At 39.1% G+C, this 26286-nt stretch overlaps 2 protein-coding genes across 2 annotated transcripts; one reads left to right on the top strand and one right to left on the bottom strand.

Moving 5' to 3' along the window:
* Window positions 1-16903: 16903 nt before the first annotated feature.
* On the bottom strand, window positions 16904-18681 carry LOC104233921 (hydroquinone glucosyltransferase-like). Its single transcript, XM_009787386.2, has one exon. The coding sequence runs from the start codon at window positions 18585-18587 to the stop codon at window positions 17151-17153; it is 1437 nt and encodes a 478-aa protein (XP_009785688.1). The 5' UTR covers window positions 18588-18681; the 3' UTR covers window positions 16904-17150.
* A 2802-nt stretch (window positions 18682-21483) lies between these two features.
* On the top strand, window positions 21484-22620 carry LOC104233933 (uncharacterized). The gene has a single exon (XM_070155319.1). It carries the CDS (start codon window positions 21484-21486, stop codon window positions 22618-22620), a length of 1137 nt encoding a protein of 378 aa, XP_070011420.1.
* Window positions 22621-26286: the final 3666 nt, after the last annotated feature.

The following is a 26286-nucleotide window of genomic DNA, read 5'->3' as shown; positions in this document are numbered from 1 at the left end:
TCTTTCAGTTGTCGAAAGGCTATTTTCGTAAAATAATGGGCAAGTTTGTAAAGTGTCATAAAATAATCCTCCCCGGCCTCAAAATTCATGTGAAATTTGGAAGGGGCCACATTTGCAAAAATAACCGTTTGGTTGCATTTGTCAAACGGAGAAAGGGAGCTGACCTTTTGTTTTTGAGTTTGTAAATCTTTTGATTAGAATATGTGGGTTGTTTGATTTTCGAGTTTGTAGGTCATCTTTAAATCTTTGAAACCCAGTTTGTTTTATTATGAAAATTGATAAAGAAAAAAAATGTTTCATTGCTGTTACCTTTCATTTTGTCCGAACTACGCAAGGTCTGATTCATGCGAGGTCATGATACGTAGGCAATATCCATAAGATTCGACCACAAAAAAAATGAAAAAAAAGAAAAAAAAGAAAAAAAAAGATGTTGTTAATAATGAGGACCGACTGAGTCCATTCTAACCTGTTTGTTTCGCAAAGAAAGTTAAGGTGGTTGGTTTGTGGTAAGCCGGACAATGACACCCAGAATATCGCGCAGAATCCTTTACTTGCACCTCATGATACACACTCTGCGGGGATCAGGCCTGATAACAGAAGCACTCGAATCCTATTGGGGACTTGTTGACGGAAGGTTGATGATATTGAAGCTGGTAATGGTCTTGGCAGTATTGATGCGAAGCTCAGTGGCTAAGATGCCAGTTTTGATAAAGTGGGAGGACGCTCCGTTCCTTGGTTAGCAAGAGAGAAGCTTGTGGTGGCTTATTTTGTTGTCATTTCTGTTGACCGGATTATTCTTAGGGCGGTTTGTTTAAGTTTTGTCTAGTTTGTTTTAGGATTTTATTCTGGTTTGTTTTGTTTGTCTTGTTATTCAAACCATTCCACCGGTAGTCTAAAGCAAATCCGGTCTTTTATTATTTCCAGTTATCATTTTTGTTTAGTCCTTTTATCATTTTTGTTCAGCGCCGATTCTAGTGACATGACATGCGCACACAGTTAGGGCCTAATCTTAAAAGTTAATCATAAAACCCCGGAAAGGTGATTAGAACATTGAAAGGAAATAAGGACGGTTTGAGATTATTCAGAGTTCGAGTCATACGGAACTAGGGCAAGTAAAACACAAAGAAAACCGTTAAAAGAAAGATTCGCCAAATTGGCATGAGGGTCGTTCATGATAATGAGAGTGAGAGTGTCGCCCAACGGTCCTTTAGAAATGACAAAGGAAAAAGCAAATGTGTGAATATAATTGTCAAGTCCAGCACCATCGGAAGAGGCTACAAATCTTTGTTTAAATGTGTTGTTTGCACTAGGCATTTTTTGATGACTGGAATGACGAAGGCATTTTGTTTTGCTACCTAAACACTTTATCCTTCGTTACCCCTTTTGAGCCTTATTTATTTTTCTTTCATGCCCCTCGTTCGGAATCATTAGCAACGACTAGAAAACACAAGCATGGCAGGTAAAGAAAAAGAAAAAAAGAGAAAGAAAAGAAAACAACAAAAGAAAAATGAAAAAAAAAAGAAAGGAAAAATGATAACAAAAAAACAAACAAAAGAAAGTCAGAAGAAAACAGAGGAATTGGGAATTACGTTTGACCTGATTCCTCAAAGAGGATACATAGGCGCCTCACGGCTCGGTCATAATGGCCATAATGGTCATAATGTGCATAATGTGCATAGTATAGCAAAAATAAAAATCCCCAAGCAAGAAACTAGGGCAAGGGTTGCGCTTGTTGTAAACAAATATGGTTCCGAAGGTTGTAATTTTGAACCTCAAATTGATTTGTTTTTTGAGCCTTTAATACCCTTTCTTTCTAGCCTGTCCAAAAGCCCACATTACGGTCCAAAGAAAGACCTTCTGATCAGTCTTCAAAAGATGCCAAGTCAGACAAATGAGAGTCTTACCGATGAACATAACACTCTAATCCACAACAGAAAGGACTCTAATCCCCAGCAGAGAGAGTCATATCGGAACACTCCAAATCCCCAGCTGGAAAGTGATACAAATGAGAGAGTCTTATCGGTGAAAATCTTCACGGACACCATAAGGCGATGAAAGCTGAGAGAAAAAAACAACAAAATGAGAGAGGCTTGATAGTGAAAACCCTTCGGGCACTACAAGTCGAATAAGATTGAGAATCAGATGGGGAATCGCCAAGCGAAGATCTTGGAAGACGATTAACGACGGAGGATAGGCCACATATGCATGTCATGACCATTAGAGTCAGTATCTGCGTTTGATAGATTTTTATTTATAGTTTCTTTTGTTAAAGAGTCATCTTTTTCCTTTGTCTTTTATTCGGTTCCCCTTTTGTTTATCTTTCTCCTTTCATAGAAACATTCCCCAGTAGAGTCTGTTTGATCAGAACCAGTGGGAAATGACTTTAAAATAGGCTATGAACTTTCCAATCATGCAAGATGAGATCTGACTAGTACATCCAAGTGGTATAGTCAGCAAGGAACAAGCGCAAGGCCAATGTCAAGAAAGATATCCCCAGCAAAAGAGAATTGACAAAAGGATTGGCGAGTGTCAAGAGGGATACCCTTGCCGAAATCAAAGGTTATAAACCTCAAGGGCAAGGCCTGTGGACAAATCAAGAAGAGCAATGGGCATGATTTGGGAAATTCATGCGAGACTAAAAGGCCGGGAAAATGACAGTTTCTGAACTATGCCACAAAAGAAGAGGGATATCCCCAGCAGAAAGGGATCATTCCCAGCAAATAATATCATCCCCGCAAGTTTTTGGAACACAGAGCAGGGAAGGAGAAAGGGAAAAGCCCTCCCAGTAGGAGTATCATGACCAACCACCGCGTTTTAAACTAACAGATTTTGTTTGATTTGAAACAGGTAAAGGAAATGGCATTGATGACAGAAATGCATGCCACAAGGGATATTATAAAACTGGGGCAGAAAATTTTCCTTTCATTTAGAAAATTTTCTGAAAGTCAGATACCCAATTGGGGAAGAATAAAGATAGCACCAGTCTCAAGGGAAGTGGTCTTTGAACCGGTTTTACCCCCAACATAACAAGTTTTAATAAAGGAAGTTGTTCCCCAGCGGACAGAACAAAAGGATGAAACTTGTGCTCGGAAAAAGCAAAAGGCCAATGTCATTCCCAGCAGCCTTCAGAAGAGTGAAGCACTAGTTTTGAAGGAATCAAAATCTTCCAGCAGTGTTATCCTCAACAGCGTTATCCCTGGCTGATAACATTTTATCCCCAGCAATGTTGAGAGAGAAAGTTTTTAAGGAGGTATTAGAGAAAAGGGGAAGAAAGGAGATTCCCCAATAATATTATCCCCCAACAGGTAAGTAAGTAATTCCCCATCCGTGTTATCCCCAGAGTCTCGGGGAAAGACAACACGAGCTTTTCAAAGGAGATAACCATCCCCCAGCAAGGCCACAAATCGGCCACCATAAAAACAAAACTGATAAAATTTTCTTTGCTTAAGAGTTGAAACAGGAACAAAGCAGCGCAAAGGAAAAAAAAAGAAAAGAAGGAATTACAATGGTAAGTTTCTCAAACCTTTGATCTTTACATCTTCCTCCTAGGATAGAAGTCCTAGTCTGATGAAATTTTCTCCTGAGATATCAAATCTTAGTCCGATGAATCTTTCTCCAAAGCTCGAAAGGAGCTTGATTTATTTTTAAAAAATATTAGAGTTGAAGTCAGTAGCCCGCCTGGAGAATAGAGGTGATAGAATTTAAGAAGTTGTTGAAGTCAGGAGCCCGCCTGGAGAACGAAGATTGTTAAAATTTAAGTTGGAGAAGTCAGGAGCCCGCCTATAGAACGGAGGTTATTATATTTTAAGTTGGAGTCAGGAGCCCGCCCGAAGAATAGAGGCTGAATATATTTTGAAAAGTTGAAGAAGTCAGGAGCCCGCCTGGAGAATGGAGGTGTTAAAATTTAAATTGTTGAAGTCAGGAGCCCGCCTATAGAATGAAGGTTGTTAAATTTTAAATGGAAGAAGTCAGGAGCCCACCTGTAGAATGACAATTTAAATTTCAAGTTTTGAATTTGGAATACATTTCAGTCTTTACATTTAAGTTGAATAAATTGGGTTCATCCGCCCTCAAAATAGGATTTTATTTTCAAAGTTGTTGTTGAAGTCAGGAGCCCGCTTGAAGAGAGGAAAGGCATTTATTTTTCAAAGTTGTTGTTGAAATCAGGAGCCCGCCTGAAGAGAGGAAAGGCGTTTTATTTTTAAAAGTTGTTGAAACCTCGCCAGCCTAAAGAAAGGAATGGCGTTTTATTTTTTAAAATTGTTTGTTGAAGTTAGGAGCCCGCCTGAAGAGAGGAAAGGCGTTTTATTTTTCAAAGTTGTTGAAGTTAGGAGCCCGCCTGAAGAGAGGAAAGACGTTTTATTTTTAAAAGTTGTTGAAATTTCGCCAGCCTAAAGAAAGGAATGACATTTTATTTTCAAAGTTGTCGAAATCAGGCGCCCACCTGTATAACGAGAGGAATACTTTTCAGTCTTTACATTTCATGACAGGCGCCCACCTGTATAACGAGAGGAATACATTTCAGTCTTTACATTTCATGACAGGCGCCCACCTGTATAACGAGAGGAATACATTTCAGTTTTCATTTCATGTCCTAGGTCGCCCACCAGTATAATGAGGGTATACAGTTTTATTTTCATTTCTTGTCCTAGGTCGCCCACCAGTATAATGAGGGTATGCATTTTTCATTTCCTGTCCTAGGTCGCCCACCAGTATAATGAGGGTATGCAGTTCTGTTTTCATTTCCTATCCTAGGTCGCCCACCAGTATAATGAGGGTATACAATTCTGTCTTTACATTTCATGTCCTAGGTCGCCCACCAGTATAATGAGGGTATGCATTTCAGTGTTTTCATTTCATGTTCTAGGTCGCCCACCAGTATAATGAGGGTATGCATTTCTGTTTTCGTTTCCTGTCCTAGGTCGCCCACCAATATAATGAGGGTATACATTTCTGTTTTACATTTCATTGTCCTAGGTCGCCCACCAGTATAATGAGGGTATACATTTATGTTTTCATTTCATTGTCCTAGGTCGCCCACCAGTATAATAAAGGTATGCATTTCAGTCTTTACATTTCATGTCCTAGGTCGCCCACGAGTATAATGAGGGTACACATTTTGATTTTTATTCCATTCAGGCGCCCACCTGTATAACGAGAGGAATACTTTTGAGTCTTATACTGCAGATCTGGAAATCAGTAACCCCACCGGAAGGCAGAAGGTTACAACAGGAATCTCCAGCGGGAAACAATAAAAATCCCCAGCACCGGAAAGCAGAAGGTGGCAACAAGGGGTCCCAGCGCAAGTTCAAGCGCATGAGTCAAAAGGAAGAAAAGACGCGTCTTGAAAGAAGCGGCCTGTGAATATTAAATTATGCCCAGCATAACAAATCTGATGAAGAGAGCCGTATCCCCAGAGGAACCGCCGAAAATCTTAATGAAGAAAGCCATATCCCCAGCGGACCGAACAAAAGGATGAAAACTGGTATTCAGAAAAGCAAAAGGCCAGTGTCATCCCCAAGTTCTCGGAAGAAAAGCACAAGAAGAAACACAAGCCGATAAGAAAGCAAGGCAACAAGAACAAGTTGAAGATAGATGAGATCTCATGATCCGTAGTCTAGCCTAACTTCTTGATTTTTCTTTTAAGCACGGTGTAACAAGGAGATCGGTAAGCAGTGGTAATAGCATGCAACAGCAGTAACATTGCAGTCCCATGGTAGTCTCAGCTACCAAAACTTCCCGAACTACATTAACCTGATTCCCCTTTAGCCAGGGATATGTAGGAAACCTTTGAAGCAAAGGTTCGGTTAAATCTTTTTCAAAAAAATGCTTCACATGGAGTACTCGGATGGGCAAAAATCGCTCACTTTATCTTTGCACGAAAACCCTTCGTGTCTTCAGGCAAAGAGGGGCAGCTGTAAGCACGTGATTTTTGCCCTATGAAAGAATTACTCCCAAAAATTCAAAATAAAATGATTTTCCTTGGTGTGCAATTTTGAGAATTTTTGTGACATTTTTGGATAATTATTTGTATTTGTCTGTGCATGTTTATTTGTTAAATTAATAAAAAATACAAAAATATGTCGCATTTTGCATGTAGGATTTAATTCTACAATTGTTAGTAATTAAGTTTGTTTTACAAAAATTGAAAATTACAAAAATAGGCATCTTTTGCATTTTTAGCATTTAATGTCCAATTGTACAATTTTATGCTTAATTATTACTTAATTGTGCGTTAATTGTTATTGGGAGTTAATTTGCGCTTTTATAACTTAATAATAATTTAAGGAATTTAGTTTCAGTTTAAGAAAAAATAAAAGAAGAAAAGAGAGCAAAAATATAAAGAAAATCGGAATTGGGCTCTTCTTTAAATTCAAGCCACAGGCCCAAAAAATTACCCAACCTTCCCCATGACCCGGTCCATCTCCACACGGGTCGACCCGGTCCGCCCCATAACCCCAATACCTAACCCCTCTTCATTTTTTTCATTTTTTCCCAAACACAAAACAAAACAAAAAAACCCAAACCCTAAAACTAAACTATCCGCCCCCCAAACTATCCGCCCCCACCCTCTCTTCTTCTTCTCCAAGACAACACCCCAAAACCCCAAGCAGCCATGGCTGCTACCCTTTCCCCCTCTGCCTCACCTTCGAACACACGCACAACCCCTCCATCGCAAGAGCTGCCCAGCCTCCATCGTCGTCCTCTTGCTCCAACGACCATCCCCAGCTCGAGCGTCCATGGCAGCTTCTCCTTCACTCCTTGAACCACCCCAAACCACCATCACCCAGCCTCTTGCTTCATCTTCTCACAACCAAGCGACCACTGGATCAGCCTCACGTCTACCACGACCACGTCGCAACACCGCTGTGTCGTCTTCTTCAGCATCCCAGCTCGACCATCGTTTTCTCGAACACCCTCGAGACCCTAGCACCTCACCCTTCTGCTACAATCCAGCCAGGACGTCGAACAACAGCTCCAAACCAAAAGCCAAGCAGGTTGCTTCCTTCTTCGTCGTCGAGCTCGAGCTCGAGCTCCCATGGCTGCTTTCCTCGACGACGTTCAAAGAAAACTTCATGGCTGCTTCTGCTACGTCCAAAGAAACCCAGTCGCTGCTGCTTCATCTTCTTCGTCTTCGTCGAGCTCGAAATCGAGCTCCCATGGATGCTTACGCTCACCACTGCTATCTACGAGCTCCATCCATAGACGTGGGGTTTCGCTTCATTTGTCTCCATCCCTACGGACCCTGCTAACCCTACTGCTTCTTCTTCGCTACGTCCAAATAGAACCCATCGCTAATGCTTCACATTTGGGTTCGTCGCTTTCAGTCCGGTCCAAAAATGAGACTCAACCATCTCGTTTGTTCGAGCTTTGGTCGAGGTTTGTCAAAACAGTCCATACATAGTTCGAGTTCGTCGTTGGTCAGTCGTTGTTCGTCGTTTCGATCCGGTTAGTGAATTTTGAGTTTTAATTTTGTCCGTATTTTGTTTTTGATATTCTCAAATCTAAAATCGGTAAATGTTTGTTTTGTTCGTGTTCATTGTTTTGTTAATTTTTCAGTTTGTTCATGTGAAATTGTTAGTTTAATGTTTGTTAGATTCAAATTGAAGTTTAATTAATTATTTCTTCATTTTGTTTCATGTGTTATGTATTTTTTCAGAAATTGTTAATGTTGGTTAAATCATTTGAATCCGTCATGTTTGTTGTTTAAAATAGATTTAATTCATGTTCATCTTTGTTTGAAGTTCGTTTTTAATCCAGTGATTTAATGTGAGTTTATGTTTTGGTTTTTGACTTGTTGATTTAGTTTGAATCATGTATCTTTGTTGTTAATATTGTTGTCTCTTTTGCTCATTCATTTTTGGTCTAAGTTAACCAGGATTGGTTCCCAATATGGTTAATTTATTCACATTAATTTGATGTTGTTCAATTTGTGTTCATGTGATTTGTTGTTGAATTTGTTTAGTAATTGGTTCATGTGATTTGTTGTTGAATTTGTTTAGAAATTGGTCGTATTTGCTATATTTTGGTTGAGATTGATTAGGTGAATTGGTTATAGCTGATGGGGTAGTTTGGTAAATTGCAGTACGTTCAGGGGTAAAATGGTAATTGCAATAAGGTCGGAGTTGGAATTGAACATTTTGAATAATTCTTTATGTTAAGCATGGGGGACAAGATGTAATGGGGTGGGGTTGATATAATTGTTTAATATAATGGGGAACAAGACATAAATTAGTGGGGGAATAATATAATTTTTTATGTTAAGCATGGGGGACAAGATGTAATGGGGTGGGTTGATATAATTGTTTAATATAATGGGGGACAAGACATAATGTAGTGGGGTGGGAATAATGTAATTATTTATGTTAAGCATGGGGGACAAGGTTTAAAATAAAGAAAACATTAACTAGTGGGGACAAAGCATGCCATTGGGGGAATATTTCGGGTTGGGGATTCAAGACAAGAGTCTTGTTATAAATAGAGTCATTTGACACATTCTTAGGGGGGATTTTTACACTTGAGGACTTTTACACTTGAAAGGGTAAGACTTGAGAAAAGAAGACTTAGACTTGAACTTGAAAGATTTTTGAGGATTATTTTTGAGAGAGGAATACATTCTGAAAATCTGAAGAGAGTGTGATAGAGTTTAAAAAGAGAAAACAAAAACAAAGTGAGAAGCGAGTCTAGTTTCGGATTTAATACACGCGTGGGTTGTTGCTGTTTAGTTTATTTACAAACTTTTGGGTTTGCTCTATTGAACTTGTTTGGTTTTCTTCAAATCTTTCTGGGCGTTGAATCTGGTTCGAATTGCTGCTGTTGGGTTGCTGTTGCGTTGCTGTGTTATTACTGTTGCTGACTCATACTTCTCTTCTTCTTGTATTTCCATTTCCAGGTACACATTTGTACACTTTGGCTTGAGGCGAAATGAAATATTGACCAGACTTTGTTCCTGTTGAATTCCTCCTGTTTAGATTTGTGTTTGAATATAATTTTTCCTTCTTTGTATAAAAATGTAGTTGATTGATTAATGAATAATGGGGCGCATGTATAATAACTCCTTCATCTAATAATGTTAGTTTAAATTAATCAAAGAATAGTTAATCTGTTTTGATATTATTGTGTGTCAATCTCATGTTCTAGTGTTATTAAATAATAGAATATAGAACAAAAGCAATCTCTCTTTGTACAAACTCAATTGCAGTTTTTCATTTGCATTAGCCGTAAACTAATAACTAATAAGTTACGTCTTTTTCAGCATGTAATTAATTGAGGGATTTTCTTTTATTTTAGAGACGAACTTAATAGAAAAAATGTAGTCACTATAGGTTCATTCTTTTAAATAAAAATGAGATGAGCCTCGCCAAATAAAACGCACAGATTGCGGGGCCCTCACTAATTGGTCATAATAAATACTTAGAATTTGGGATGGACTGTTTAGTGAATTTCACTTCCTTCCCCAAAGATAATAACGCGCTAGACTCTTTAGGCGCGATTTAATTAATCTTACCTTCTTAAACTCGGGTGCGCATTTCATGCGACCCAAATCTAAATCCCAAAACATTGAATAAAAATGTGTTCCGGATTGCGGGTGCATTTCATGAGACGTAATCCAAAGACATGTTTTAAACGATGTTCACATTCTTTTAAAAATATAATAATAAAAGCGGTAAAGAGTTAAAATTGCACATGAGCGCATAATGGTATAAAATCAGATAAATAAGCCAAATATGACAATTGAGCGACCGTGCTAGAACCACGGAACTCGGGAATGCCTAACACCTTCTCCCGGGTTAACAGAATTCCTTATCCGGATTTCTGGTACGCAGACTGTAATATGGAGTCATTCTTTTCCTCGATTCGGGATTAAATTGGTGACTTGGGACACCCTAAATCTCCCAAGTGGCGACTCTGAAATAAATAAACAAATCCCGTTTCGATTGTCCTTTAATTGAAAAAACTCCTTCACCCCTCGCGGGGACAAAAAAGGAGGTGTGACAACCGGTACCAAAATCTGCACAAGAAGTGCAGAGTGTAGTATGAATATAACTGACCCAATATACTCTGTAAGTGTCGATCCTAACCTCTACGAGTTAGTGACAGGGCTATGACAGGACACTTGCGTAACTAAACCTGTACAAACATAGTTATATGTACCAAACAACCGCAAAATATTGATTTAATAAGTACGGTTGGGAGGAGATATGCGGAAGGGGATCAAGATACAATAACTACAGCAGGAATGACAACACCAGAAAGTCAAATAAATCATCAACCAATAAAGACGGATAAACGTACGAAATAAAGATGGCACGACATCACCCATCATGCTTTTATTCTCAACCTTACCATGAAATGATGACATAAGTAGAATGAATGGCACGGCATCACCCTTCGTGCTTTTACTCTCGCTTTGCCCATGTAGCAATGAATATTTGATATAGATGGCACAACATCATCTTTCGTGTTTTATCTCTCTTCCTCACTATGTATAAATCGATAAATGAAATAATAAAACGACATGACATCACCCTTCGTGCTTTAACACTCTCACTTACCATGTAGTAATGAATATAAAAATTCGAGAGATAGATAATACAAGAATAAATTTTATGTCAATAATGATTCCAAGATGCCAAACCTCAACTTCCAAAATACTCAACCATCACAGTTAACCCATAAATATGGAAGAAATAATCAAGCAAATAAGAATCTAATCTAAGTATGGATGTCATAATTAACAAGGCAATAAATCACAAGGAAACAAGTTCTACCCGTATGCTTTGATCCAACAATGCATAGGTACTCGTCACCTCACATATACGTTGTACCCACACATTAATTAAACACGTAGCAAATAGGAAAACAAGCCCTAATCTCTCAAGTCAAGATTAACCGCAACACTTACCTCGCTCCGCAATCGACTCAAGGTTCAACCACGGCCTTGCCTTTCGAACAAGCCTCCGAACCAACCATGAATGAAAAAGGTTTAATTTAAGTCATTATCGAAAAAGTCAACAAAAGTCAACCCCGGGCCCGCTTAGTTAAAATTCAAAATTCGTACCAAAATCCGATTACCCATTCCCTCAAGCCCAGTTGTTTAATTTATTTCGATATCCGACCTCAATTCGAGATATAAATTTTAATTTTACAAAAATTCCTAATTCTACTCATATTCCTAATTTTTACCATAAAAATCCTAGATTTAATGATGAAAACTTATGAAATGTAATGGGTAAAAGAAAGAAAGTAGATTAAGGTCACTTACCAATGAATTGAGGAAGAAAATCTCTTGAAAAAATCGCTTCTAAGGTGTTTAGGGTCGAGAATTTGAAAGAATAAGCTAAAATCCCGCCTATCTCAGCTTTTGACCAAGCGCAGATGTCACAATTGCGACCTGGGGTTCGCAATTACGAACCCTGCAAATGCGAAGCATTCACATCTCTGCTGCCTTCGCAAATTTGCGAACCTGAGAAGATCCCAATTGCGACCCAAATCTCGCAAATGCGAGAAACCAGCCCCCCAGCCCCTACTCACAAATGCAAAGTCTCCTTATCAAATGCGAGGCTCGCATTTGCGAGCCAGACCTCGCATTTGCGAAGTCTGCAGTCCTGCACCAGCTATTTTTCCTAAGTCTAAAACCACTTCGAAGCTTATCCGAAACTCACCCGAGCCCTCGAGGCTCCAAACCAAACATGCACACAAGTCCAAAAACATCATACGAACTTGCTAGTGCAATCAAAATACCAAAATAACACCTAGAACTACGAATCGGACACCAAAATGAATGAAATTTTTAAAGAAACTTAAGAACTTTCGTTTTAACAACGGACGTCTGAATCACGTCAAATCGACTTCGTTTTGCACCAAATCTTGCAGACAAGTCATAAATACAGTAATGAACCTATACCAAGCTCCGAAACCAAAATTCGGACCCGGTAGCTACAAAGTCAAACTTCGATCAAACTTGAAATTTCTTTAAACCTTTAAACTTCTAATTTTTAACAAATTGCGATAAATCAAGCTAAGGACTTCCGAATTCGATTCTTGGCATACACCTAAGTTCCAAATTACGATACGAACCCACCGGGGCCGTCAAAATACAGATCCGGTCCGTTTGCTTAAAACACTACCAGAAGTCAACTCAAATAAGTTTTACAGTACGATTTCAAATTCTAATCAATTTTTCACATAAACCCCTTCCGGAAAAAAGACACGGACTGTGGGAAAGCTAAACGAAACTATTCGGGATTTTGAAACACAAAATTGAGGGTTAAAACTATAAATGACCTATCGGGTCATCACAATACCAATATATCTTATGAAGGGCTTGTGTTTTTTTGCATAAGTAATTCTAAGATCTTATTATACTGTAATGGAATTTAAGTATACTCGCAACTTTTTTGTGATAATGGACGCGCACTATATATAGATGTATATTTTGATAAATTGTCCAATATCGAGTTTTTCAGCTAATTGTACCTGCTGACAAATTTGGATAGCCAACCTCCCTGGTTATTGGTTAAACATTTTTAGTAGACTAAAATGGACAGAAGGTCCAAGCATGACTATATTAATATTCGAGTTATCTAGAAGTAAACATTGACTTAGTCTTTTTGGTATTTGTACTTTGGTACCGTGATGGAAGTTGTCATCGTCGGAAATTTATATGCTAATAAAATGATATAGAGAAATATCAACCGCTGGCTTGTTAGTTCATTTTGTCTTGTACTGAGAGAGACCAAAGCTATATATGATGCAAAAGAAATTGTCAAAAATCGGTTTCAAACTATTGACGTGTGGTTTCACTAGCATCACATGTCTTATGATTTGGTGTACATGACCATCATTTAGACACTTACATCAACATTTATTTCTTCTTTTTATTTTGAGGGTAAGCACTAAACTCACAAATGATACTGTGACAAACGTGTGATGAATTATTAGAAATCAGAGTCAAAAATGGCGGACTTGCTAAATTGATGTTTGATCATCTATAATGGGCCATCCTGATCGAGAATAAATTAAGGGTAGCCATATAATAACTAAATTTGCAACATTGATTAATGTTGTGGTTCAAAAGATGACCTTTGTAATCAGAGAGAATAACTAGATGTATTTCTATTCATGAATACAAGAGATTTATATACTTACACAAAACTCTATCAAAGGAAGCTAAATCAAACAAAATAACGGAAAATATTCTAAGGATCAGCTCCTATATATAATTGAGTCACCTATCTATGAAAAATAATCTATTTACATCTCACTAATTATTCTGTAACAACCTTAAAGACCAGGATAACAAATAAAATAAATTCCACCATTTTGTTTAACAGATGGATGGATATCATGTGGAAGGAAACAAAGCAGAAGCAAGAAAAGCTTCGGAGAGGTAATGATTAATTACTCCACATCATTTAGAAAAACGTGAATCGTACGTGTTAGAGGTAAACTTTAGGGTGCTCTTGGTAGGAGCAAGATTAAATTAATTGGAACCAGTTTGGAACTTGAATTTTAAGGGAGATAAAAATCACCAAGTTATGAATGAAAATATTTGGATAATATATAAAAAAAACATAAACTCGAGCAAGAATTTTGAAGGAGTATTATCTGCAAAAGAACTTGGGTGAAATAGTATTTGATACCGATTTGAATCGAAAGGCTAAGTGGATGACCAACTGCTATTGAATAATTTAATATAATATACCTTATATGTCCGTAAGTAGGGGTGTCAATGGATATTTGAAAACCGACTAAATCGATCGAACTATACTGTACGTAACCGATTTTTAGGTTTCTTTTAATGAAACCGTAGGTTCTTATATAAATCTATAACCAAACCGATAATTAGGGTAGGTTTTTTATTTTATAAAAATAAATCAAAAAAATACCGAACCGTACCGAATAAATTTTACATGTGAAAAATATATTTATATAGTAAGTTTAAAACAAATAAAGCATTAAATTTTTTATTGGGCCTTGGAATTATGAAAACTGTTACAAGCCAATAAGTAATTAAACTCAAAATACTAATTTCCAAAACCTATTATGCTACTTATACTTAAACTAAATTATTTCAAGTATCTTTATATATTAGCAAGACACAAAGTATTCTAGCGATTATGAGTAGAAAACTACAATGTATTGAATATGTTTCCTTTCATATAATTTAGATTTATCTTTTTGAATATTTAATATAGACTTTATTTTTGAGTCCCATCTTGGTTAATATCTTTCCACTCGTGTGATTTATATGCTCTTTGCTTTTACTTGGTTTCTTTTACGTTGTTGTCAAATAGTTGTGTATCTATACTCTAGCCATCTTTTATGTTTTTTGATTTATCACCTTTTAAACAATAAAAATGTCTAGAGAGTTTGTTAAGTCCTAATAAAAGAACGTATGTTATTGCATTCTACTTTTACTGGTGAATTTTACATGACATTTAAAAAATTACCGAAAATTAACTGAACCGTATCGATACCGAAGTGAAACTGACATGATTGGAATGGTTTCGAAAAGTTTAGTTTTGGTTATACATAATAGAATAACCGAAAAATTGGTATGGTACAAATTTTATAAAATAACCGGCCGAACCGAACCATTGACACCACTACCCGTAAGGGTTGACTAAGTTGGTTGGGTGGCCGGTGGGTGGGTGGTCCTTAGAGATCTGGGTCCGATTCCCCTCACCATTAGTCTTCTCAGTCAGAACTCGTCGCGTCGTGCTTGCCTGAGGCGGTATACATTTCTTGTGTGCTTTATTGAGCTATTGCACAGTGAGCAGGTTACCAAATTGAGTTGGTTGGGTGAGTGATTTCTAATATGAGAGACCCATCTCTAGCAGTTTCCTCACTCAGAGCTTGTCGCAACGGACTTGCTTTGTGCGGTTTACATCTCCTATATAGTTTATGAACTATTGCACAGTAAGTAAGTTACCCAATGCATGGCCAAAGAAAAAGATGTATACTTATGTAATGTTAGCAACGGTCCACGAAAGAATATTTCACATTCACTGATGTAAAAAGTTAGCTATTGAACCTTCTTAAATTTCCATTTTAATACAATGCACTTTTCTTATGAGAAAAAAAGAGCCAACTCAAAAATAAAGGCAAAAGAAAGACAAGCCTGGTATTGCCATGGTCCGAGACGTACGGACAGTAAGTCTTCTTTTTATCCCTTCTGTTTTTATGATAATTTCTAATTATTGTCCTCCAGGTTTTAAATTACTTTCTCCTCTAACCCCAAAACTTACTGCACTTCAAAGCCTATATGCCATTTTGGACAAAAATGTTGCAGCAGGACCAAAAAGAAAGTAGTAAATTTACCATTTTGATTTTATTACTGCATCTATCTTTCAAATCTCTACTTTTTTATTCAATTCTTAATTTCTTGTTTACCTTAAAAATGGTATTAACAATTATATTTGATTTTATGGTTCTAAAAATATGTGATTTATTTCAATACTAGTTGTTAGGCAATAGATACTAAGTGTAAGTAAAGATAATAAGATATGCAAACCAATGTTGTCACAAGACTGGGCCTCGAGTTGGCTGGAACAGGGGGCCTCGATGAACCAATGTTGTAGCAATGAACAATTGATGAAGAAACAATGATATCGAAGACCTCGAATATAACTTTTTGCGATTAATGATGGGCAATAAATGAAGAACAATAAGTGAACAATAAATGAACAAGTAATAGATCTGTAGAGTAATTGTTGAGCACGTTTAGGCAAGAAAAGCAGAAAATGTTCTATTGTATTGAATATTCATGTATTACAAAATGACAAGGGTCCACTTTATATAGGAGGGGAGAATCCCAACATAGTACATGTCTAATAATGGCGAGGAAATGCTATTGGTACAGCTGTATAATGGCTCAATACGGATTTGTACTATTCTTGCAGACCCGATCAGCTCTAACCACGTGTCCTTGGGAGTTTTCCCGCCTTTTCCATGACGATCATCGATTTGTACTGCTCCGAGATTGACCACAGTGAATCTTCGATATACTCCCTCGAGGTTCTCGAGGTCGGGCGTGGAGTGCCACAGTAGCCCCAAAGTCCATACATTTCTATTTTGTACTTTTATAGTTAAAAAGTACTATTATTTTACCAATTTACATATATAATAGAAAAATAACTAAAATCAATTTAAAAGAAAGAAAAAATAACACTAAAGAAATCATGTTTCTCACTTTCTCTTGCTTGTCGTACTCCTGTCCTTTCATGCAAAAACTATCGTTAATTTATACTACTCACACTACAAGACACACAGTAAATATCTTTCCTGGTGGCAAATGGTGAAAGGCCTTATTGTCAATGCCAACCAACACCTCCATTTAATTCCAAGTGCCCACCATGTTTAACACAATTTCTTAGTGGTTGGGTCCTCCTCCACTTGCTGATCACTCATCCCACCCTGCTTACCTACTACTCCTACTTCATAATAACACAACTAATTAACCACAAAAAAGAAAATTTTTTTACTTCCTCCTATGATCTATATTATTTGTCTTCTAATGTTTTGTACACTCTTTAAGAAAAATATTTAATTACCTTAAACATAATAATATTTGTTTAAATTATTCTTTTTCTCTCTCTTTGAACATATTACTTAATTAGTATTCCCTCTATCTCAAATTATTTCTCATATTTATCTTTACACGCGCATTAAAAAACATTAATTATAAGAGATTTCAGACTATTTTACCTGTATTTATGTTTTAAGATATGATTTCTCCTCATTGAATATTTGCTCTATTTAAGTGCTATCTCCTTTTTCAACAACAATTACTATTAAGGGTAAAATGAAAAAAAATATAATTTATTTTGTCTTGAACTTCTAAAATGACAAATAATTTGAGAGAGAGTACACATTAATAGGAGGTCGTAAGGATAGATTTGGAAAATGAAGTAATCTCTTTTTTTTCTTTTCCTGAACATTAAATATTTTGGAATTCAATTTGCTAAAAACGACTGGTACTTAAAATAGGAGGGAGTACTTGAGTAGTTACTAGTCTTCATCGCTGTACACAAAGCAAGCAATAAGCCATACATGTCTAACTTTTCAACTGCAAAAGCACAATTACTACCAGCTTATAACAACTAACTAGAAGTAGAACTAGAGACACAGTTTGGCAAACTATATCAATTGATTAACACCTTATTCTTCAATTTAGTAGCCAATTCAGCTAGTGCTTTTGTAGAAGAACCATCTTGACTCAGAACTTTAGCTGCTGCATCTTTAAGGTCTCTCATTCTAGTGCGCACTCCTTTTCCTTCTTCACCTTCCATTAATCCTTTCACTACTTTAGCAATTTCCAATCTTCCCACTAGTCCATTTTCATTGGCTTTTGGCCTCAGTGCCACTTTAATATCCTCAGTTAACATAACCGCATTCATCTTTTGTTCAGCATAAAGTGGCCAAGCTATGAGTGGTACTCCGTGGACCACACTTTCCAGAGTCGAGTTCCATCCGCAATGAGTCAAGAACCCGCCCGTCGAACCATGGCTAAGAATTTGAGCTTGTGGGGCCCAATTAGGCACCACTAAACCTAACCCTTTGGTCCTTTCCAAGAACCCTTTTGGGAGAAAATCAAGAGGGTTAGTTGAATCTTGGACATTAAAATAAGTGGCATTGGCTACAGTGTCATTGGGACATCTAATTACCCACAAGAACCTTTGTTCACTCATTTCCAATCCTGAGGCAACTTCAATGAGCTGCTCATGAGAGAGGGTCCCACCACTCCCGTACGAGACATACAAAACAGAGCCACGTGGCTGTTCATCCAGCCACGTCAGACAGCCCGACCCGTCAACCTTACTACCCGAATCCATCTGAATTAGTGGTCCAACCGGGTAAACGGGTGGCTTGCCGGGTTCTTCTTCCTGCAGAGCTTTAATTGGCCCTCCTTCCAATTCCTTGAAACTGTTTGCTACTACTCCCTCAGCCATTCTATACCTCTTAGAATGATGAAGAAGCCATCTGTAAGCTTCATTCTTCCGGTCCTGAACCGGGTCAAGAAGATCCTTGCCATGAATAGGAATACAACCCGGAATCTGAATCGGGTCAGGTAAGTCTCTGTACTCACATGACACGGTTGCATCAAGCTTAGGCAAGTAAAGAAACAGAGACAAAGCCATGGCAGTAGAAGGGAAAAAAATATAAGGGGAAACGTTGAAATCAATGGCAACATCAAATGCATCAGTACCAAAAAGATCAACCACAAAAGCAACTACTTTCTTGGAATCAACAAGTGTTTTAAAAACTTCACGCAATGAAGAAAGAGAACGCGTAACAGTAAGGGAGATTCTAGTTTCAATTTTAACATCAAGAGGCAAATCGTCGAAATTAACAGGAGGAAGAAGGTGATAATCCATGCAAGAGGGAAGAGAATTAAGGAAACTTTTCTGAGAATTAGAGATAGGTCCATCAGTAGGGAGAATAAGAGTGACAGAAAATTGGTGTTGAGAGATTAGTCTCTTAGAAAATTCAACAAGAGGGATTAAGTGACCCATACCAGGACTTGGTAAAATTACGATATGGGGATTTTCTGATTTTGTTACTATAGCAGTTTCCGCCATTGTAATGAGCTTCAAAAAGGAGATGCAGAGAAAATGATGATGGGAACTAGTAAAACTACGCTGATTTATTTGCGCTTTACTTTTTTATGTCAATAAGATTAGGAGGGAGGGCCTTTATATAGAAAGATGATATCATTGGTACGTGTAGAAGGACAATGACAGCTTTATTTGATTGTTTTGTTACCCAAATATGGAGTTATTATAAATTATAATGTACAAATAATAAAGCTACGTAATCTAATAATCGGATTACTTACTTAAATTTATTTAATTTTTAAATGTACAATACATGTGTGGGTGGTCGTATTTGTAAAAGGAAGGGGTCAGTATTGTTTGAAGGGGACTGATGTTTTCTAGATGAGAAAATTCAAACCTAATGTTGCGGTGCCACAATTGACAATTGACATTATAAACCTATACAGTGATGTCAAGGCACACGTTAGCCTCATGTCATACATTCTGCTCCTCAATCAATTTTTTTCCTCCTTTGCTTATAAATTTGAATTTCCCCCCACAATTCTCTTCATCAACACTTTTAATAGAAATAGAATAATAATATTTGATGAATTTAATACAAATAGATTATTTGTAGATTGTAAATTAATACTCTCTCTTAGTGCATGTGATTGGCCTTATAATATGCTACTTAAGAATGATATTTAATACCTTACATATAACAGCATTTGTCTAAATCATACGTTATCGCTTTCTTAAATGTGTCACTTAATTAACATTAAATAATGGTGAACTTAAAAGAAATTCAAATTTCAAAACATCAACAATTTTTGTGTAAATTCAGTTTGCCAAAATTACAAAGGATATGGACCAAAGGGAGTAGTTTAGAACATAAAAAGTAATTAAAATTTTACATTATCGTAAGGACTGTAGATGAATTTTTGTACCTCAAATATATATCTTTTGTATAAAGTTTTGCAGGTGTTCTCAATCTGGGACAGAATGCAAAATGAAAGGAAAAGTTTCAAAATGCATAAACGGACACACGAAAGCAAAGTAATTTGTGTTCGAAATTTCAATCTTGATCACCTCAACTTCGAAATTTACCTACTATTTACTACTCCTATATTATAAGCCCGAACATATATTATAACATATTCGATATTTTCAAGTTTACACTTCTCATACTTTTTCTTTTCTTAAATCTTAATAAAATCACATTTTGTTAATCTTAAATTAATAATTTACATCATTTAAATTATCTAGCAATTTTTTATTGTACAAATAAATAATTTTCGTAAGCATCGTTAAACTAATGCTGGTTACCAACACAACTTTAATTTATTTCATAATTATCAATAATTGATTTGCAATTAGAATTAGGTCTAATTAATTATAAATCATAATTCAAGTCAAACATGCTCTAAAAATGTACCGGAGGAAAAATCAAAAAGAAAGTGCATCGAATGCGTCCGTACATTACTCCATAGGGCAGTAACACTGCACTGCTGGCTGAAAAATCAAAGCAAGGGGCTGGTCAACTCTTAAATTAAGTAATTGTCCTTCTTGGTTAATTATTTTCGGTTAAATTATGTCATCGTCGTGGCCTCATATATTAGTGGATGTCTTCAACTTTAGCTGTATAATATATGGTTGATTTTTTTTTTGAAAATATATGTTTGAACCAACTTGAATACTCCGTCACGAACAAATAATAAGTGCAATAGTTCTTTGCATCTAAGATTTAAAATAACAAATCTGCAATTAGTTACTGTATGGGTCCAAATTTGACCGACCTCGACCTATAATGAGTACGACTAACGACCGAGTATCTTTGAATCGGCGTTCCGAGGAAGACGACCTTAAGGCAAACGTAGAAACTGTACGACCCTTGTAGAAATGTAAGCCTATAAGGAGACATTGAGAATATTCTGTCGAATATTCCTTGTATTTTTATTTCTTATAATTCTGAATGTTTTCTCTCTAGTATATAAGGGGGAAAAAGATCTTGTAAGAAGGGAGGACATTCGGAAAGTGAACGAATCTAAAATACAAGGAAACTTTGCAACTCTCTTCTCCTTACCTACTATTAGTTTAGAGATAATTATCTTCAGCTACGATTTACTCTTTCATCTTCGATTGCTTTGTCCAAAAAAGTTTTAACATGTTTTGAGTCAAACAATTTGGTGTCGTCTGTGGGGACTTCCATAGATGAAATCATAATTCTCGTCTAGATCCCTGAAAGTGATCACCTTTCTTCGAACCTCCAAAACCAACAATGGCGGGAAAGGAAGCGAGGCTGAAGGCGATGGAAGACGTCTCGAACAATTTCCTAAACTCCCTCGATGAAGCCGGTAGAGAATATGATGGGAATACAACACCAAGAGCTACACCTGAGGGGGAGATCTCACCTCTTCCACACGAAGATCTAACGATCTTGCGGGAAAGGGGAGCCTCAACATCCACCATGTGGGAAACACCACCAGCAGTCAAAAAGTTGCTGGAAGAATGGTTGACAAGTGCTTTGAGCAACATGATCGAGAAACCCACTCAAGGAGGTGTCGAAGGCATACCACCTACAGAAATCCCAGCTACCGCCGATGAGCCAAGCACTACACGAACAGATAACACCCACACTGTCACTAATGCAGGTGACGTTGCACTCATGGCCATCTTAAAGTAAATAGAAGAAATGAAAAATGAGAACAAACACTCCGTGACCAAATTAAGGAACATCAGGAGAGGGTCGATAAAATACGAGGCGCTCCAAAACTATTACCGAAACGCGACATAGTCCGATTCGTCGAACAACCTTACAGCGAAGGGGATGCTCCCCATCCTATTCCAAAGACCTTCAAGATGTTGCCATACTTGAAAATATATGACGGGACCACAGACCCAGAGGATCACCTAATCTATTATGTTACCACAGTAAAAGGCAATGATCTATCAAAAGAACAGGTACCATCTGTGCTGTGTAGATAAATTCGCCACCGCTCATACAGGAGCGAAGAAGGCTGAAGCTAGGGTCAACGATATCTTCATCGTCAAGCAAACGGTGGGCGAGGGACTTCGGGATTTCTTGGCCCGATTCAACAGAGTAAGGATGAGCCTACCGAACATGTCGGAAGGGATGGCAGTCGTAGCCTATCAGAATGGGTTAAACAGGAGCGGGTCAAAGGCAACAAAAAAACTGCTCAGTAGACTCATGAAGTACCCTCCTGCCACATGGGAAGAGATTCACAATGCCTACCGCGCCGAAGTGAGAGCGGATGAGGACGACCTTAACGGCCCACTTCAACGATTAACATCAGTCCAGACCGAGACAAAGAGAGATCGACGTAGAGATGGGCAACGAGATCAACCACCATGTTTCAATCACGAAAGGCATCAGCCCTATATCCGAACATCCAACCCGCCCCCTACACGACACGCAGACGCTGTGCCACGACACACTACACCCCTCCGGAGCGAAAGAGGTATGCCTCCACTACTATCTGCTCATAATTTTTGTGTTTCCACTTCAGAAATAATGTACGCACTGGAGAAGCTGGGCACCAAGGTGCAGTGGCCACAAAAGATGAAATCAGATCCAAGCACCAGGAGGTCGAACGTCCTCTGTGAGTTCTACCAAGAAAGAGGACACAAGACCGAAGATTGCATAGGTCTACGGCAAGAAGTAGTTAGAATATTGAACCAAGGGTACCTAGAAGAACTGTTAAGCGATAAAGGAAGGGCCAACTTCGCTCGAGGACGCGACCCATCTCAAGGACCTCCAAAGCCACCATCGTCATCGTCAACATGTACCATACAAATGATCATTGGCGGTGGCGATGATACGGTAATCAACCATGTGAAGTTCACTACCACGCACAAACTCAAATGGACAGTCGCCCACGAACGTTATGATGACCTCGAAGACAGTATCATCTTCGATAAGTCAGATACCGACGATTTATCTTTTCCTCACTATGATGCTTTGGTTATAACTTTATGCATCACTGACACCGATGTGAAAAGAATCATTGTGGATGATGGAAAAGGCGTGTGTATTGTTCACCTGCGAGTTCTCGTGTAAATGAGGCTCGAGGATAAAATAATAATGTGTTGCATAACACTAACGGGTTTTAATAATGCAGTAGAGCGGACATCCGGAGAAATAGTACTACCTGTCCTAGCAGGAGGGGTCACCCTGGAAACAACGTTCCATGTCATGAACCAGGAAATGACCTACAACGCCATCATAGGACGACCATAGATACACGCTATGCGAGCCGTCCCCTCAAGCTTCTATCAGGTGATCACATTTCCCACCCCATGGGGGATATTCGGCATCCGAGGTGAACCACGTACCGCCCAAGAATGCTATCGGACCGCCCAGGATTGCACACACACCAAACAGCTAAAAGGGGCAAGTGCGGAAGCATAATAGTCAGCCATGTCGGGCACCAAGCCTGACATATAAGAAGGGGCCATCAAAGATCCGAACATTGTAGAAGCTTGCAAGGTGACCGTAGAGGATCTCGATCCCATCCAGTTAGATAACACCTATTGCACCAAAAAGGCTTACGTTGGGCACAACCTCTCGGAGCCAGGTGATTATCGTGAGTTTTTAACTAACAACGCCGATTTGTTTGCTTTTTCCCATTCAGGCATGCCAGGAATCCCAAGGGAGATCGCCACACACAAGCTAATTATTGATCCGCTTTATCCGTCGGTACGACAAATGAGGAGGAAATTCAATGCCACAATCAATGAGGCGGTCAGCAAAGAAGTTGATAAATTACTCGCCAACGGTTCCATCAGAGAATCAAAATACCCCCAATGGGTCGCCAATGTGGTCATGGTCAAAAAGAAGAACGGGAAGTGGTAAATGTGTGTCGACTTCACCGATTTGAACAAAGCATGCCCGAAGGATTCTTTCCCGCTACCTCACATCGACCAACTTATCGACGCAACAGCGGGCCACGAACTGCTAAGCTTCTTAGACACGTACTCCGATTATAATCAGATTCTAATGGCTGAAGAGGATCTGGAAAAGACCACTTTCATCACTCACCAAGGTACGTACTGCAACAAGGTAATGCCGTTCGAGCTCAAGAACGTAGGGGCCACGTAGCAAAGATTGGTCACCAAAATGTTCAAAGAACAATTCAGTAAAACAATGGAGGTTTACATCGATGACATGCTAGCGAAGTCAGCAAAGATCACATTGGTCATCTGAAGGAAGCCTTCGAAATACTAAGGCAGTACGAAATGAAACTGAACCCCGAAAAGTGCGTCTTCGGCGTGACTTCTAGAAAGTTCCTCGGTTTCCTAGTGTCGCAAAGGGGAATCGAGGTCAACCCAGATCAAATCAAGGCCATCAATGCAATACCGGAACCACTGACCAGCAAAAAGTAGGTGCAGAAGTTGACGGGACGAATAACTTCCCTATCAAGGTTCATTTCACGATCCTCGGATAGATGCCATAAATTCTTCAATGTACTAAGGAAAGACCACGGGTTGCATTGGAACAGTGAATGCATCGACGCCCTGAAAAGGCTGAAAATGTATCTATCCTCACCACCGCTGCTCGTTAAAGTAGATCTAGGTGAATGCCTACTTGTGTATCTAGCAGTTTCTGATGTTGCGATAAGCGCAGTCTTGGTCCGTGAAAATAAAGGTACGCAATCTCCAATTTACTATGTCAGCAAAACTTTAATCGATGCCGAAACGAGGTACCCTCACCTTGAAAAACTAGCTCTGGCATTGGACGTAGCTTCACGGAAGCTTAGACCGTACTTCCAATGTCACCCTATAAAAGTGGTGATTACCTTCCCCCTAAGAGGAATCCTACATAAACCCGAACTATCAGGTAGACTGGCCAAATGGGCTAAGAGCTAAGCGAGCACGATATAATGTACCAACCGCGAACTGCCATCAAGTCGCAGGTGCTCGCAGATTTCGTCGCTGATTTCAGCGCGGAAATACTGCCCGAGGTAGAACAGGAAGCACTCCGCACTTCTGCATACACCGACCTCTGGGTCCTCTACACCGATGGTGCCTCCAATGCCTTGGGCTCGGGACTGGGACTCATCCTTGAGGCCCCTACATGCGAAGTAACTCTCCAGTCCATACGATGCCCCGAGATGACTAACAACGAGGCCGAGTATGAAGTTGTAATTGCAGGTTTGAAGCTAACCTTCAAATATGGCGCCCGACGACTCGTCCTCTGCTGCGACTCCCAACTCTTGGTGAATCAGGTTACCGGAACTTTCCAAATCAAAGAGTAGAGTCTACAAAGATGCCAGTCAGAAATCTACAAACTTCTGTTGGAGTTTGATGAATGCCGCCTCGACCAAATACACAGGGCACAAAATATCGAAGCGGATGGCCTCACTAAACTGGCTGCGGCCACCAAGAATATCGGCACAGAAAACGTGGTCACCCTACTCCATTCCGCAATAGACCACGTCGAGGTACATTCTATAAACCTAACTTGGTACTGGCGTAACCGCTTCGTAGCCTATTTGCAGGATGGAACACTCCCGCAAGACAAAAAAGAAGCCAAAAAACTCCAGGTGCAGGCAATCTGGTACAGCCTAGTAAACGGAGATCTCTACAAAAGGACGTTCGGCGGCCCCTTAGCCAAATGTCTTAGGATGCATCAAACGAGGCGAGTACTAGAAGAAGTACACGAGGGGCACTACGATGCCCACACGGGAAACCGCGCCCTCGTCAGATGCCTCATTCGCGCCGGATACTACTGGCCCACCATGAAAAAAGAAGCCACCGACTATGTTAGGAAATGTGAACAATGTCAAAAGTACGCCCCCATGATACACCAAACAGGGGAACTATCCCCACGGCCAAGGCCCCCATGATACACCAAAAGTACGCCCCCATGATACACCGACTATGTCTTCTTACGGGAATACGATCAAATCCCCACGGCCAAGGCCATCAACGAAAGTATAAGTTCGACCTCGTTCAAACCACGAAGGGATTCCACTTAGATGATAGTTCGAAGCAACATCCCAATGGCCAAGGCCATCGACGAAAATATATGTTCGACCTCGTTCGAAATACGACGGTATTCGAACCAGATCTCCACTAGTCGACATATGACGTCTTACTATGGGAATACGATCAAATCCCCACAGCAAAGGCCGTCGACGAAAGTATAAGTTCGACCTCATTCGAACCACAATGGGATTCTACTTCAACGACAGTTCGAAGCAACATCCCAATGGCCAAGGCCATCGACGAAAATATAAGTTCGACCTCGTTCGAACTATGACGGGATTTGAATAAGATCTCCACTGGTCGACATGTGACGTCTTCCTACGGGAATACGATCAAATCCCCACGGCCAAGGCCATCGACAAAAGTATAATTTTGACCTCGTTCGAACCACGACGGGATTCCACTTCGACGACAGTTCGAAGTAACATCCCAATGGCCAAGGCCATTGACGAAAATATAAGTTCGACCTCGTTTGAACTACAACGGGATTCGAACCATATCTCCACTAGTCGACATGTGACGCCTTCCTACGTGAAAACGATCAAATCCCCACGGCCAAGGCCGTCGACGAAATAATAAGTTCGACCTCGTTCGAACCACGACGGGATTCTACTTCGACGATAGTTCAAAGAAACATCCCAATGGCCAAGGCCATCGACGAAAATATAAGTTCGACCTCTTTCGAACCATGATGGGATTCTGCTTCGACGACAGTTCAAAGCAACATCCCAATGGC

Source organism: Nicotiana sylvestris, chromosome 1, assembly GCF_000393655.2.
Source record: "Nicotiana sylvestris chromosome 1, ASM39365v2, whole genome shotgun sequence".
In the NCBI taxonomy this organism is placed as follows: Eukaryota; Viridiplantae; Streptophyta; class Magnoliopsida; order Solanales; family Solanaceae; genus Nicotiana; species Nicotiana sylvestris.
Note: the sequence above shows the minus strand (reverse complement) of the source record. Positions and strands in the feature narration are given on the sequence as shown.

What these genes read in the sequence shown, in the direction of transcription:
- LOC104233921 (XM_009787386.2), bottom strand. Translation starts at nt 18,587, where the DNA reads ATGGCGGAAACTGCTATAGTAACAAAATCAGAAAATCCCCATATCGTA.
- LOC104233933 (XM_070155319.1), top strand. Translation starts at nt 21,484, where the DNA reads ATGATCTATCAAAAGAACAGGTACCATCTGTGCTGTGTAGATAAATTC.